General features: G+C 42.7%; 2 protein-coding genes across 2 annotated transcripts; both read right to left on the reverse strand.

Annotated features, from left to right (window-relative positions):
* Positions 1 to 90: 90 nt before the first annotated feature.
* On the reverse strand, positions 91 to 2,136 carry pfdn5 (prefoldin 5). Its single transcript, XM_070846437.1, has 6 exons — positions 2,053 to 2,136; positions 1,552 to 1,654; positions 1,251 to 1,282; positions 1,058 to 1,132; positions 836 to 941; positions 91 to 476 (listed from the first exon to the last, which is right to left on the reverse strand). Exons 1-6 carry the CDS (start codon positions 2,116 to 2,118, stop codon positions 391 to 393), a joined length of 468 nt encoding a protein of 155 aa, XP_070702538.1. The 5' UTR covers positions 2,119 to 2,136; the 3' UTR covers positions 91 to 390.
* An 895-nt stretch (positions 2,137 to 3,031) lies between these two features.
* Positions 3,032 to 16,472, reverse strand: espl1 (extra spindle pole bodies like 1, separase). Its single transcript, XM_070842662.1, has 32 exons — positions 16,458 to 16,472; positions 16,216 to 16,304; positions 15,733 to 16,035; positions 14,865 to 15,611; positions 14,649 to 14,750; positions 14,390 to 14,501; positions 14,129 to 14,256; positions 13,718 to 13,911; positions 13,332 to 13,574; positions 13,097 to 13,241; positions 12,772 to 12,931; positions 12,431 to 12,570; positions 12,026 to 12,160; positions 11,810 to 11,926; positions 11,532 to 11,703; positions 11,307 to 11,435; positions 11,048 to 11,204; positions 10,211 to 10,320; positions 8,828 to 9,972; positions 8,328 to 8,745; positions 7,832 to 7,963; positions 7,474 to 7,687; positions 7,125 to 7,330; positions 5,540 to 5,667; positions 5,257 to 5,379; positions 4,921 to 5,070; positions 4,656 to 4,823; positions 4,417 to 4,518; positions 4,194 to 4,309; positions 4,002 to 4,085; positions 3,563 to 3,727; positions 3,032 to 3,410 (listed from the first exon to the last, which is right to left on the reverse strand). Exons 2-32 carry the CDS (start codon positions 16,294 to 16,296, stop codon positions 3,209 to 3,211), a joined length of 6,528 nt encoding a protein of 2,175 aa, XP_070698763.1. The 5' UTR covers positions 16,297 to 16,304; positions 16,458 to 16,472; the 3' UTR covers positions 3,032 to 3,208.
* Between the last annotated feature and the right edge of the window lie 233 nt (positions 16,473 to 16,705).

Raw genomic sequence — 16,705 nt, forward strand, 5'->3', positions numbered from 1 at the left:
TTATGTATACAGGGCAATAAACTGTGTGAAGAAGATGCAGTTAACTTACATTTGTAAATGTAAGGAGTATGATTACAAAAAGGTCTTAGATGAATGAAAACAACTTTAATATTTCTTGAATGAACAGCAAACTCTTCAATTATGAAAAGATAATTGGACACCAAATTCAATTAATTTAAAATTGACTAAGTACACATGATTTCTGTGCCATGTTAATAACGTACATATAATTTAGTGGTGACAAGGTTTGTGCACAAAACGAACTTTATTCTTCAGCATTTAACAGAACTTCATTACGTTACTGGGGGGCATTTTTCTTGTCCTACAACAACACATGTAAGTTTTTAAAAGTTGTGCCCAAAACATGAAGAGCTCGAACAGGTGTTCCCATTAAGCCTTGGAGCCCCCGACCATCTGTGACGCCTGCTGGCTCTGTTGTAGCTGCTGGATCTTCACGTTCATGACTTCAATCACAGCTGCAAGACAGAACACAGTGTGAACAGGTGTGTAATATGTTCAGAAATAAAAGGGTGAGATTATTGTTAACCATTCCTGAAGTACTGTCATTATAATTAAATATAGAATATTCCCACTCTTCTTATTTTAGAGTTTTAGTTTTTATTTACTATGTTGTGTAGTAGCACATACATTAGTAATTCATTTTATTTATTTGTGCCGTAAATTATCTGTGTGATTAACTTTAATGTAAATACTTTCCACAGTTCCATGAAACTCCATAAAAACTTAGTGAATATCTAAGTTTATAAACCTTTGCTTCAATGTTTTATTTCAAATCTAGTACACAGGAGTACAGAAAAAAGTCGGTAAGTTTTACCTTGTTTCATGGCGTGTTTTTCCTGAAGGGCTGGCTGGATTTTCTCTATCTGCTTTGTGAGGAAGTCTATTTTTCGTTTGAAGAACGCCTTTGAGTCTTCCACGTTCTACAGAGACACAAAAATACAAGTATTAAGAAAATCTACAAAAGAATGTCATTATTTTAACGTGATTTGGTAAAAGTACAAATTATTTATCGACTTTCAAATGAAAATATATTTGCCTTTTCAACGTAGTATCCTGTCCCGACATCCACTAAAACATTTTCCACATCATTTAATGATCCAGGGACGTACATCTGGGAGGAAGAATCGTTAAGGACAAGTATGTGTATATCTGAGGAGACACATGAGCTCATTTAAAGTAAGCAACGCAAAACAGCAAAATATGATATGTTGCTAGTAAAGGAAGGATACAGAGCTGGTAAGCGGCACAAGCAATTCTTTTCCTGTATGAGAGGAGAAAGAAAAAAGAGGGAAAATAATCAGTTGCAGCTTCACAGACGTGGCAGATGATTTCATAAACTTTCAGCAAACTGACACTACACATTTGCCACATTACTGACAATAAAAACAATGCCTACTACTTCAACATTTAGGAGTACCCTTGTTTATCACGGTAATTGATGAGACTCTGTTCAGCTAAATCTGGTGTATATAAATCATGATTCCAGCAGCTCCAGTACAAACCTGAGTGGGACACAAAGTCTTCACTCACCTTTATTGTTTTTGTTCAGGACATTCAAACTATCTTTTGCTTCAACATACTTGGTCTGGACAACTTTGAGCTGCCCAATGGAAGACGTCAAGAACTCAACCTCCTGCAAAACATTAGAAAATATACAAAACAACCGAGGTCAGAGATTTACTACAAAAGGCGATCAAATCCACACCGGTCAGCTGTCTGAACCCAACTACAACGTAGGAGTTTACTGATTTGACAGAAGGAAAACAAAATGGGCCCACATTTTACATTTGAAAGCATTTTTGTTTTTACAATGAGTCACATTAAGATAGCTGTTATGATGCTAACATCCTGACACATGCTAACACACACACACACACTGAGTGACTGGATATTTAACTACCGTTAGCATCCGGTGTGTTAGCTAGGTTAGCTTCCCCATCCTCCTGTTTTCACTCAGAATACCTCCAGCAGAAAGTCAACATCTAAGACCTCAGTTATAAATAATAAATATTGTGAGTTTTTAAACATTACCTGATCTAGCTGGGTTTTCAGTCCCTCTAGCTGAGGCAGGGAGAGGTCTGTGAGATTCACCGCCATGTTGGAAGCGCGATGCCAAATTGGCCTCGGTGGTTGTACTTCCGGGTGACGGACACGCGCGGTCATACGCGCTAAACAGCGCCCCCGCGTGGACCAGACACGACACGCGCCTGCTGCTTTGACAAAGAGAGTTATTTGTTTGGACGCGCTCATGTTTTTACTAAAATGCGTTTAAAATGTTATTAGTAACTTCATGGTTGTAAATACTATAAATATTTTTCACTTTAAGACACAACAACCAAAAACATGCTCAGGTCAAGTTTGATTTTCTGTGGGACTATTTTACTTCTATAACATGGCTTCTTTCAGACTGTTGAAAAGCAAATGTCCAAAATACACATTTAGTTGTTTATTTCATTATTTTTAGGTTTTCATATCTTCGCAGGCCTTTTTCTAAAAACGAGTATTTTCTCATACCAGCTCAGTAGCCCAGTTTTATTCCTGTTTATATTGTGAAGGTTTTTACAGATGGGTTTGCCCATATATCATGCATAGGCTGCTTTACATAACATTATTTCTAAGACATGGTGAAAATTGATTTTTTCAATGGCTGTCAACAGTATTTCTTTCAGTATTACTTTCAGCTGTAATGAGAATAAAATGTCACAGGGAAAGAGACACTAGTTTTGTAAGAACATAATCTATATGTTATGTAAGATGCAACTTGTTCCTACAGTAAATTAAGTTTGTTCCAAATGATACTTACTTGTTGACACTTTTATTGTTCCTCAAAGATAATACTGTAAATAACAACACCTCTTCTCATAAATGTGATTAATTCAAAAATCATTTCCACAACATGGACATCGACTGCATGAGAACACATTTATTCAAAAATAGCTGTTCCATCAACACATTAAAAGTGCATTAAAACACTTAATAAAATTAGCAAGATATTTAAAATCACTCACACTATAGTAGCAATGGTTTTAAATGGAATTGTTGGTTTAAATAAAAGGAAAGGCAGTCCTTTAATAGGGCAAAAATAAGGATTAAACTTTAGGTTAAAGTCCCATTCAGCAGTAATACTCAGGTCCTGCATAGATTTGTTACATCGCGGTTTCAGAAGAGCTTCGGCTTGCCGCCGCAGCTACTGCATGTGGATGGGTAAGCCATAGACCACAGGTGCAGCTCCTATGAGGTGTTTCAGGTGTGTGGCCTGACGTGATGGGCCCATATAATCCAGGAGGGGAGCTCCAGACCCAGCGGATAACCAGGACTCCAACAAGGCTTTAGTAAAGCGATCTATATCCCGATCTGTCACATCCCACAGGTTTCCCAAAACAAAGGGGCTAGGGAGGAGAAAAACAAATAGTTGTGACACAGACACCACAGAGGTATGACTAAATCAAGACTAGAGAGTTCAATGAGCAGAGTTTTCTGCGATCAAGTCTAAAATATTCCTTGCATGATCGTTATTCAGCTGTAAAGACGGATATCTCACCATCCTGCTATGAGGTAGTTGAGGATGATGCCTTGTCCTTCCTGATCCCCGCGCACTGCCAGAGCGGCACTACTGCAACCGAAAAGCAGAGAGGCAGCTCTCATCTGCCGCTTCAGGACCGCCTGGCTGTCTAAGAACCGAGCGCCTGCACCGTGACCCACGTAACTAAAGCACCAGGTGGGAAAGGGGAGAAAGAGGGGGACACAGACAGAAGATGTACAGTAAAAAACAGGTTATCAAATTCAGATCAATTCAGATTCATATAGGACACACCTTGTATTATAGTGTTTGTTATCCTGTTTAGCAAACAATACTAAATGTGAAGATTTCTTCAGAGTTTGAAAAGACAAGGACCTCTTACAGGGCTGCAGCTAAAAATTAATTTCTTTAAATTAATCTGGATAATTAATCAGGATATTTTACATCATCACAAACTCACATGTATAGGTCCTTGGTCGCAACCGCTTCTTCCAGCTGACCGGAGTCAGGAGCAACTCCACACACACCCTCCCAATCCGGTTTACTTTAATGAGAACAGTTATGTCGTAAATAGGACGAAAGCAGACCATTGACAGAAAGACATAACTGAATCAGATGGTTCTTTTTTAACTGTCATGATTGTTGGTCTCACCTGCTAAACCATTCCTTAAATCGGTCCTGAGAGTTTCCCAAATTGGCATCAGGGTCCAGCACATAAAACACCTGGTTTGCATCCACGCCTTGCTTCAGGATGGACTGAGAGTCGGTCTGAAAGGAAGGAAGATCAGAGTCCATAAACACCACTGAACTTAACTTGAAGTCAATTACATCCACACCAAAGGGCATATTGACACAGTAACAGAGCCTAATCTCACCTCCTGAATGCTCAGTCCAATCAGAGAGTGCAGAGAAGGCATCCGGCTGACAGAGCGGGATTTTAGGATGGAGATACTCTCCCACGGCAACTTCTGAAGGTACTGCAAAGGTAACAGGGCAGAAAACATACATTATATTGTACTATAAAAGAACATTTGAGGTGGTTTTGCTTTCAACAAGCACCTCTATGGACAAGCCAGACTAAAATACAGTTTTTAATAAAGACGATGAAACCAACCTTGTCCAGGATGAGAACCATGTGACTGCCGGGCTCGTCTCTGTCGGCGAGCCGGGACATGGCCGTATGGAGAAGCTGGTCACACTCCACGTCCCACTGTGGAGAAACTCCCAGAGCAAATCTTCTTAGGTCTTCTTGGGAGAGCACAGAAGAGGCAGCGAGCAAAGCCTGGAACGCAGGTCACAAGTGTTGGTGAATATTGCTTTGTCTGTTACTTTTCCAGCTGTTTTTGAGACTGAGACAGACGTTGATGCTAATCACCCACCTTCAACATCTCCTCACTGACCGTCACTCCCTTTTTAGACAAGGACTTGCAAAGGTGCTGGGCCTCTTTCGAGAGCTCAGGATCCAATGAAAGGGGAAGAAGAAAGCCCTTCCAGCATCCAAGCAATTCCTCCATCTCCTTCAGCAGACACTGAAAGAAAAATGATAAATTTTAAGAATATTTCTTAGTCAAAACCTGACCAAAGATTTGATTTCTGTGTCTTATTTCCTCGGTCTACATGTCAGGTTAAAACTTTAAGTGATACTAAGCGAAGGATACATGCACTGTGAAGCCCTCTGAGGCTGCTCAGCAGTATTATCCTCCTTCACCACTCACCTCAACTCGAGAGTCGAGCGCCCTTCGACCTTCCCACCACTTGGCTTTCTCAGACACACAGCTCACAACCTTCTGTTCCACCTGAATACCGTCGATCTCCTGCACCAGCCAACTAATGGGGTGCTTCATAACACAGAGAGACACAGACAGAGGTAAACAAATGGGAGTGTGACAATATTTCAAAGTCACAAGCGTCTCCATATTGCTAAAGCCATGAACATCTACGCTGTAATTATGTGGTTTCAGATTGTGGTTACCATTCTATATAATTCACCATCCTCACCTGTTGTTTAGTGGTGGAGATGTGAACAGTGACAGGGGCAGATCCCTTCTCAAGACGTGACAGCATGATGCTGTCGCCCATCTCCCCCGGTTTGACTCCTACAACAGACATCACGCACACCGTCACTCCTGTAGAGGAATAACAGGGATGAACAGAGAGAAAGGATTTGTTAAATAAAGCATTATGCAACTCATAGCTTATCACAGATAGGTGTGAAATCACCCCTGCACCCAGCTCCACAGTCACCATTGGCCAAAGTGGGACACATGATTTTACGACCTCAGGCCAACAACACCAGTTTACCCCCACTGAACTCTCTCTTTCCCATTGTCTTCTCCTGGAGGAGAGACAACTCCCTTTTCCCATTGTCTCCCCTGGAGGAGAGACGTCTGTCCTGAGGAGGACAGACCAGCTCTTTTTCCTGGACCTCTCCTCACAAGAGCAGGCCACCTCCTTCATGGTAGCGACACCAGGTCCTGCCTGAACTAAACAGACCAGCGCCAGCAGGTACGACCCGGAGTCTGCCAGCTGATAACCAACAACAGCACACCAGCAAGTTAGCATCAAGCTGCTAACTAACAGGAACAAAGGGGCGACCAGATTCCTCCAGCCTGCAACCACACAGCAACGGACAAGAACCACACCTTTCCTCCAGCAAAAGGCGGAGAAAGCAGCATCCTCACGGACACTTCTTCTACCCCTTTAAGGACTGGTAACAAACTCTAACTGGGCATAATTAGCATAGCATTACTGCATACATGGTTTACCCCTGTTAATGTATTGACTTGCTTTAATGTTCATTGAGTTTGATTGTTGTGATGTGTTGTAGATTACTGTGCAGCCATTAAGCTTAGTTGATGTTAGTTTGTTCACACAGACACAGAGTCTACACACAACTAACCATCTTTTCTTAACCTGGCACCTTTATCTCACACATACACACACACAGTTTTCAGCAGGCCACCGAGGGACAAAGCTAAGCTAACAGCACTTAGCTTCCTTTGTGTCCTCAGCCCCACACCCCAGGGGGTCTGGCCATCACCATTTGGGCTCTCCCCCACCTTTGTGGGCCCATCTCACATTCCTCAGCCTTATCTCACATTCCTCAGCCTTATCTCACACACACACACACTCTTCCTATTATTTGTTAGTTTAGTCATAGAGACTTAGTTAGATTGATTGATTTTGTTCTGTTTTAATAATTGTTTTAATACCTGCTGTCTCCTGTAATGTTGTACAAGGGTGAACACTGCCAACCTCTACACTGTCAAGAACTCCAAAATCCTTCAGCTAGCTATCAATGTGGTAATTTTGGTAGTAATTATTAAATTAATTATAAAACATAATTCCAAATTGATAGTTTAGTATTTTTATGAGACTAAATCAATTAAAACAGCTATCTCTTCCTCATTTTTCGAGGTGGTGCCCCAATCGAGGTGGACTTTATTCAAAGTTCCATTCATTTTAATAATTATTAATTATCTTTGATAGCCAAATTGAACTTTACCACTTGTTAAATCACAACATAATGCATTACTGACCACATTTCAATGGAATCACATGTAAATAATAGTGGATAGTTTACCTGGAGGGAGGTGTTGAATTTGTTGGATAAATTCTTGACAGTGGCTCTTCGGGAAAGTAGAGGAGTCGGCTGTTGGGAAGGAGAAGATGTTCTCCAACTGCGATAACCTCTGTTCAGTAGAGTTCTTGGACTCGCTCGGACTGAGGTCATCTAGACTCAGAGCATCCATCTTGTCTGCAAGCTCACTGGACGCCTTTCTCAGCTTTCTGGTAGCACGTAACACGTCGGAGCAACAGGAACGTTAAACAACATTTGAACAATATTTGTCGTACCGTTGATATAAAGCATTGTAAGAGGGAAATCATGACTCAACACTACACACACACACACACACAACACATGTGCTTACTTGAGAGAACTGGCCAAATGCCTGATCGTGCGGTGTCGGCTTGTGATGCCCAAGGACTGGGCATGCAGCATTGCTGTAGTTATGGGGTCCTGCTGTCCCATGGTCAAGGCCAGAAGAGCACAGAGGGTTGTGTAGATGACGGGGGACGGGAAGTGCTGCAGGTCCAACCAGGCTGAGCGAAGCAATGACTGAACATCGTCCAGAGAAAGATTGTCTGGAGGAAAAAACAGAAATTAGACAGAAGAGGATAAGGAGCTGAAACAGTTAAGATACCACAGCCCTTATTATACACTATATAGACACATCAGTACCTCACAATGCTTTAAAAAACTGTGACGGCAGCATTTTAAAGCCTCACCTGGCCTGCTGTCTGAATGACAGAGGTGGGTTAGTGGGCCGTCTCTCAGCTGACCTCTGCTCCTCAGCTCAGACAAGTCATCTCTCTCCAGGTCACAACACATATCCCTCCGCAACACCTCAAAATCTATGTCTAAAGAGAGTCAAGAAAGAGATTAGAGCTCCGGCCTTTAATCACATTTTGTTAGACACTGATGACTATTATTGCCATTATTTAGCTCACCTTTTGTGGGTATTCTGCATACTTATTTTACATGTTCTCTGGTGTTTTTATGGTGCTCAATAACAAATCTGCAAGTTTTCTCAAGATATTCTGAAACCTAACTATGAATTAAGTTAAAAACATCAATTGCTTCAATATCTAATATGGCGTGATTGATGGTATAAAATTTTATTATGGAACATTTTAATTTTGTGCAAATGTCTGGTAACTTTAACAAAGTTTTACTGTGTTTCCTAATTAACTGGAAGTTTTACCATGTGTACAAAATACACACCAATATCTTTACTTGAAGCCGGATTGTCGTCAGTCTCAGTGTCTGATGTCCTGAGCTGCTCGATGCTTATGTCCAGAACTTCAGTAGTTTCTTCCTCAATGGTCCTCATTTTGTCCGGCTCCTCCAGTGGATCTGCCTCCGCCCTGGACAGCTCTCTTCTGGTTCTTCCTCTTCTCGTTGAGGCAGAGAGACAGACCAAAGTCTCATCGTCCTCAGAGGACAATGCTCGGGACACTGCAGTGCTCTTCTTACCCTTGGTCTGCCTCTTGGGTGGGACCTTCTCTGCAGGTGGATCTTGGGCTGTTTTACTGTTATGGGCGGTTCTTCTCGCAGTAGTTCGCTTTTTAGGGACATCGGTTTTTTCTTTGGGTTCTGTCTGGGTATTGGCTTCTGTGTCGCTCTCATCGCTAAACTCCACCTGCATTAAAATGAAGATTTTCTTTTCATAAAAACTGCATATCTTTTGTAATAATAAACACCAACTCTGATTAGATACTTACCTTGAAACGTGATTTCTTAGTGCGTCTGGGGGCAGCAGGAACAGGTTGGGCTTTCTCTTGCGCTGGCGACAACTCTTCATACACATGAAACTGTAGCTTAGGGGCAGTCCTCTGTGCTTTCTGCACTGAGGCTGGAGCTTTCATCTTTTGAACAGGAGTACAGGCCAAAGTAGGTACCACTGTGTTAAAGTCAAAAGAGCCAAGCTCCCTAACAGAGGGTTTCGACTTAACCGCCACAGGTGTCATGGGAACCACTCCCCTTCCTTTGGCTGAGGAGTTTGTCACTTGAATCTTGGGCTTGACAACTTTGATCTTCTTTACCTCCTTTGTTTTTTCAGGAATATCTGGGTTTTTAATGGACTCTTTAGGCTTCTTAAGCGAGGACGAAGGATGCACTGTTTTCTGTTCCGATTTCAGCTCTTTATCTACTTTTGGTGTATTCCAAGCCCAGACATTTGAGAAAAGCTCCTCTGGGGTGCAGCCCTTTTTGGCGGCCAAGGTAACCAACGACACTATGGCTTTGGTTGCCATTAGGCCTGCTCTCACGGGCCTTAGCACAGGAGAGGGCGTGGACTCAACAAATGCTAAGCCAGCCTCCAGTACTTTCCATATGGCACAGACCTTGCTAGACCTTGGTTCCAAGCCGGACAGAGCCATGCGAAGGTACACACGGCCCACCACGTCCTGCATCAGGGAGGGTTTAGGGAAGCCTTTGGCAGGGCCACAGGGAGGAAAGAGTTTAGCCAATTTTGCCCCAAGCTTGGCAGAGACACTTTTACAGCGGGCTAATGTTGCCCACTGAAGTTTCAAACTAACTCTGGCTTCGTTGGGATCCAGCTGGAGAACCAGATCGGCCTGTGTAGCTGCCCAGCGAGCAGTGGCACGGCCCAGACAGGGCTCAGCACAGCAAGGGCACTGGCAGTCAGATTTGTGCGCCAGTGAGGACAGCCAGCGGCGGGGCTGGGCTTTGAGAGGTGGGGAACTGGCCAGATCCCTCACTACGGGTTCTTTGGCAATCCACCTAGTGCTCAGGATGCCCTTAAAATCATCCTCTATGGTGGGAAGAGGAGAATGAGATCTCTGTGCTGGGCGACCTTTCCTAGGTTTGATTTTCACCTCTGCTTTCTGCACCTGATCAGAAAAATCTGAGGGAAAAAGAAAAAGTCAATTTAGTAGCTCAAGGAAACTGACACACACTGTCTGGTGTAATGCCACTGTATTACATTACACAATAGTCCAATGCAAAAAACTTGTTTAGCAGTTTTGTGAGTACAATTTACTTACAATTATTAGTAAAAAAAACACAATGTAATCAAATCCTTAATACAATTTTTCTGACAGTCAAATAGTACTGAAACACTGGTGCAGCTGTGTTTAACGGACCTGTGCAAAGCTCCAAAAGGTTTCTGACTTTGTCTAAATCAATTCCACTTTCCTCGCTCTCCCCCTGCATCAGTTCCAGCTCAGCTTTCATCACCAGCAGCTCCGCACATCTACAATAATGACAAAACAAAGAGGCAGAAAAGAGTGAATTCCACCAAAAACCCAGAGTTTGCACTGTGACTAAATTACCTCTTATGCTGATCTTATGCACTGTGCTGCAGATCTATATTGTGCTGTGTGCTACACCTATTAAAAGTACACCATTATTCAGCATGTGCTAATAGGACACATACATTAATCTTACACTGTAAAATAACAGACTTGCAAATCTTTAAAAAGCCCAGTAAATATCCAGTCTATGGTAAATATAAAGCAGTCCAACAACACCGTCACAAAGCACAGCCTTAGAGATTAGAATTGAATGAGCTTCTCTGTGACACCATCCATTATCAAAGAAATATAATAAGCTTCATATAATCAGGATTTATTGCAGGGCTGTTGTATTGGCATTGCAGTGGACTGTTCTGCACAGGTTAGTATAATATTAATTATAACTCGGCATGCAGCATTTGGCATTTTTTAAATCAATACAGAGGAGATCTATTTTGTATAAATTGCATTTTATCTGTTCAAAGTGGCCCCTGTAAAATCCTCTGGTTCATTAAATATGCTATAACACTATATCAAGAATAACAGCACACAAAACAAAGGAGGAACAGGCTGTGATCTGCTGGGAAGTTCAGCATTGTACACTACAGAAATAAGTTATTTATGAATGGGCAGTAAAAGTTGATTATATCAGTGCACTAGTTATCTTTAACACTCCTGTGTACATACTGGCTGAGAGCTTGCAGCTTGATGGCCAGTTTGAGGGCTTCTAGGCATTGGAGCCTTGCGTCATTGATGGCCCCACAGCTGCTCCTCATCGCCACCATCTTCACGGAGCAGTTTAACAGCTCTGAGAGCAGCTGCCACTTCAGCACCAGGTTATCTCCTGCTCATAGACCAAGAAAGAGAATTAACGTAGCAAACAAACATCACTAAGGAGCTAGCAGCTTTTCCATATATTGTCGGTCCATGTGTGGGGCAGATGTACCTTGGTCAATGAAGCGGATGTCTGAGGTGCTGCTGTGCTGCCCATATAGACCCTTCCCCACTAAAGTGACCAGCAGGCTGCAGAGAAGCTTCAGGCTTTCATACAGGGCAGTGTCTGGGCTATTTATACCTGTGACACGCAACAATTAGCTCCACATTCTCACAATGCAAAATCAAAGCAGAAATCTGTCTGGTTAAATCAAATGTAGCGAATGCTTCAGCTAACCATGCTGCGTGATGTGGCCCCGCTGGGCTTGTGGCAGTGCAGCCGTGTCCAAACTCAGATAGCAGCTGCAAGTCTGGAGCACCCGAGCACGCAGCAGGTACCAGCTCTTTGACTGTCTCTGCTCATTCACTTCTTTAAGTACCTCACACAGATAAGGCACACCAAGAGACACCTGAGACATGGTGAAACGGGAAATTTGATTAAAAAAAAATCGATTCCAGAAAAAAAACAAAAATAATGCAATAATGTGGAATACTTCCAACAGACATGTCACACACCTGTCCTGTGCTGTAGCAGTACTGAGCTTTCAACAGAACGGCCAACATAGACAGAGAGGAAGGTCCATCAGCAGTGGAGTCTGAGGCAAGAAACTTCTCTGCTTGCTCGAGCTGGGCCTAAACATGGCACAATAAACAGAAAATAGACAAAGTAATATATAGAACAAGAAGTAAGATATATGTTTGCTGTGAGTAATTATTACAAAATTGGCTTACCAAAGCAAGTTCAGGCGTACCCATATCCAGAAGGATACTGGCTGACTGACAAAGGGAGGTGGCACATCCGTGGGCATCGGCAAGTTGCCGTGACAGTCCAGTCACACGTTGGTAAGCTTCCAAAGCCTTTAGAGGCTGAACAAGAGATTGAGGAGATTTAATAAATATACAGATACTATACTTATTGGTGTGGACACTAGTTATAACTACCTGACCTTGGCATACACCATAAAACCACCCCTTAAACATCCAAGTCTTTCTTAGGGAAAACTTAGGATATCTCTAATTAATGTAATGTTTCATGATGGAAGTTCAAAATCCATTTGGTGCCAAAGACAGAAACTAAAAGGAACGTAAAGAAATTAAATCAAAGAGAATGATTTTGATGACATTTTGTGTTGTTACCTTTCCTATGAGTCTGAAGAGAGCCGCAGCAACAGCAATGGAGCTACAGGTCTTTTTGGGGTTTCTGACAGAAGGCAGGACTTTACTCAGCAGCAGGGTGGACCATTCATCCAGCGCTCTTTCCAAAGGCTTGCACAAGTCTTAAAAGAAAATAAAAAAATAACATATATTAATCTCTTTCACAGAGACAGAGAGTGATGAACAATGATCCATTTTGATTAGATCCAAACTCAACAGCTGTCTTGAAGCAGAGCAGCAGATTATGACATAATATAGAGTTCATCATATCATCACATCAAGCAGGTCTCTACAGCAGGATAATATGGAAAAGGGGTTCTTACTGTTCTCCTCTGCCAGGTTGAAATGCAGGCCTTCGTAGACCTGGATACTATCTTGTGTCTTCTGCTTGTCTTCATAATCAAAATCATTGTTTCCTATGGGATTGGCCACTGACTGTGTCTGCTCCCGCAGCTCCCGCAGTTTTTTGTCTCTTTCAATGGACTTGTCAAAAACACAAGCATCATTAATTAATCACTTAGTCAGTTTATTAAAGTCAAAGTCCTCCCTGCTGTTTCCAATTTTCAGTTTCACTAATTTTATGAATAATTTATGATTTTTAAAAATGCTAATCTCTATTAAAATAATAAGGAAACAGACAGAGCTCACCTCCTGAAGATTCTTCTCAAGCGTGCAGATGTAGAGCCACAGTAAAGCATGAGCTTTGTCATCCTTCAGTTTATCAGCATTCTCTGGAGTCTCTGGTTCTTCTTCCAGCAGCCGTAAAGCTTCATGTGTAAAATCAGCTGCTGTACTGTGTAGTTACAAATAAACATAAAGAGGTATTTGTACCTATCAAGGAACATTGCTCACTAGGAATGATGATATAAAGAAAAGCTCTTACCAGTCAGTCTGTTCACTGAAATCCTGGTAACACACGACCTGGGCCATTTCACAGAGGTAGACAGCACGTAGATGGGTGTGGGAGCTCTCCTCGTGGCAGATGTCCAACAGATCACAGAGAGTGTTGTAACGCTCCTGGGCCGTGTCCCCTGCCACCTCCTTATAGGCACGTAGCTCTTCCTCCAAGAGGCAAAGCATTACACTCTCATCAGGGATGTCAGGACCAAAACCATCACGTAGCGTCCTGTTCCAGGATAGGATAGCACACGCCATTAGTTGTAAGTTCCTTTCCACTGATATCCCATGATTTGTGTTCTCTGTGAATTGTTGAATAAATGTCATAAACAACAACAAAAACTTTGAAATCTGATTAGAATTTATCTGCACCTGAGGCGGATGTCCTCCTCAGATATACGCGCTGCGTCAGTCTTCGTTTTCACCCACAGAGAGACCGGTTCGGCCATATGAGTGGTGATGTTGTCCCCCAGAGCTTTCAGCCACAGGATCACCCAGTCCAGCGCTCTCTCCAGCTGTCCTGCCCGCCGAGACGTCTGCACGGCCAGCATGAAGGGTCGGCTCAGCTGGGTAGTCATTAGACATGATAAGAATACAAATGACCCTACGTGATTAGATGAAATAAAACATTGCCCCCTGGTTCATTTATGTTTGCTACGACCAAACTGAACCCGCCAACCTACAAGCCCATTCTAGACAAAGACATGATATATAGTGTGTATGCATTAGGACTGAGATATTGTGATGCATCATCAAACAACACACACTTTAATAAGAGTTTACCCTATCGACAGAGAGTGAGGCGGGGCAATTCTTGCATAGATCCCTGCAGAGGATCTCAACTAGCGTGAAGGCCTGGTCATAGAGACGCCGATTGTACAATCCACAAGCTAAGTTGCTCAGAGCAATCACTGCAAGACACATGATCACAAAATGAAAAACTGTCACAACAAAGTAATCAGAAACCGTTAAGGGTCTATACAATTTAACATTTCAGAACTACTTAAGTGACATGACAACATAAATATTTTAGACTGTAAACACCTGCTTTGATGAGAAGGTTTTCACTTGACAGTTTACGCAGTTTAGTCATCATCAGTCCAGCTGTGGCTTGGCAGTACAGCAGCACTCTGTCCAGTGTGTCACTGTCCTCCAGCTACGAACAACAATTCACAATGAGCACTGAAACCAAAACTACAGCACATTTAGAACTGTGGAAACATAATTGAGTGATTGATCTGTCTTATTTTCAGTTGTGTCATGGCTGTCATTATGAAATTGGACGTTACAGAAGCAGCCTCACCTGTGATGCAAGCATGCTCTCATAAGCAAATACAAAGCCTTGGTAAATACTGAAGCAAAGAGCCTGTTGCAGCCTGCTGTCCTCAGTCTGGCCTGTCGAATTCTGTAAATAAACCACTGGTAAGCATCTGGATATATTCTCAAGAAAAAAAACCTAATAACCTAAATATCATATAAATATACATCTTTTCTTGTTCAGTAACTACGGTTAACTCACCTTTTTCAGCATCTTTAATATTCGCTCTTGGTGCTCCTCAAGAAAAGAAAACCAAGCCAGGAGTACAGATCCACTCAAACCCTTGCTGTGGCTGCTTTCGACAGCCCACACCACTAGTCCGCAACCTTCAATAACTGCATGAGCTTCCTGGTCCCCCAGGTCAGCTGAAAGAGACCTCAAGGCCCTGGCACACTCTGTCAAAGCTGGGCCACTCTCCCCGCCAGCCTTCATTGTACAGTGAATTTTTACTGCCCATTTGCAGAGCACCACAGCTGTGCACTGGCAGTCAGCACAGTCTCTGATCTTGCTCTCGATCTCATTAGCAAAGGTGGAGGCCAGATCATAGTGGCCAGCCTTACAAAGCACCTTCACTGTAATCAGCACCATTTCAGAAAGCACGTGTAAACCTGATGTCTCAATAGACTGCTTGGACCTGTCCCTCCCGCTGCTGCGACCATCAGTCCAACATCTGTTGAAAAGTGTGTGCATTTCCTGGAGAAGAAAAGAAGCGTAGTCCTTGGTTGTCACTCCACAGCTACTCTCAAATTCAGTGATAGCATCCTCTGTGTATACAGGTGCTTTGGAGATCGTTGCACTCTCTGAGTCCAGCAATAGGAGGAAGCTCACAGCTTGCATCTGGCAGTGAAGCTTGTCGCGGGGATTCAGGATTTTCCTGTCTTTGGTAGCAGATAGTCCGTTCCAGAGCACCGAGAAGCAGCTCCGCACAAAAACACAGTAGTCCTCAACCTGTGGACCATACAACAGTGGTAACTGTGTTAATGCTGATACCGCAAAAGCAATCATGCAGCGCAGATGTGGGATATACAACATATGTATATGAATTCGGTAAAAAACAAGTGAAACATACCGGTTGTGCCGGGGTGAGTCTGCTGTAAAGCAGCCCAGCTACATGGCAGCATAGACTGTGAGCCTCCAGGGAGCTTAGCTTCTTAACAATATGGAAAATTATCTTTTCCATATACAGCGGGCTGCTTTGAGCAACCAGTGCTGCAGAAATATCATAGCCATGAAGGGAAAGCTCCACCAGCTGTACCAACTGACTGACATGGTTACAGTCAGGGGGTCCAACTCCAAGCTGATGGTTACAGGCTCTGATGACCCTGTCACACAGTGTGCGACCCTGAAGGCTTGGACGACTCTCTACGTAGCTCTGCAAAATGTCACAAAAAATAAAGGAAAAGTAAAATATGTGGTTGACTTTAATCTTTTTTGTAGTTTATACATAAAAAATGCCGATTCTAACGCAGCAAATTGAACTGGGCTCAGTTAAACCCGGGTCAGTGCTGTTTAAGAGGTCGGTGCTTTAACCAGGATCTGTGATGATGCTAACCTTTAGCTCCTGAAGTAAAAGCTCCGTCTCTTTCGCGGTAGAGGTCCGTTTGATGTAGTCGTCCACTTTCAAGCACTTCATATTGACAGCTGTAGAAAACAAGCTCGTTAAAAGTCAATGGTGTTAATTTTAAACTTCGATAAAGCGGTGAGTTTAGCTTAGCGTAACGTTAGCGACAGTGTTGACCCACATCCATGCGTTAACGTTTACTAACTTCACCGAGGGAGAAAACTGTGACTTACTTCAAGCAGGAGACCTTGGTAGCAACACTTTTATTTATTTGTCCATAATAACATAATTATGCAGCGACAGTTGCTGTTAAACTTGCTTAGCTATACTACGAGATTCAAATCCTCAATAATCATGGAAACTTCACCGCCGCGCACTGTTTTTGAAAGACGTTTGCTAACCAATCCGACAGCGCTTCCGCTTTTACCCGGAAATACAAGGACTTGTGGGTATCGTAGTTTTATTACGTGATCATTTCACT

This window comes from Pempheris klunzingeri, chromosome 2, assembly GCF_042242105.1.
Source record: "Pempheris klunzingeri isolate RE-2024b chromosome 2, fPemKlu1.hap1, whole genome shotgun sequence".
Taxonomy (NCBI): Eukaryota; Metazoa; Chordata; class Actinopteri; order Acropomatiformes; family Pempheridae; genus Pempheris; species Pempheris klunzingeri.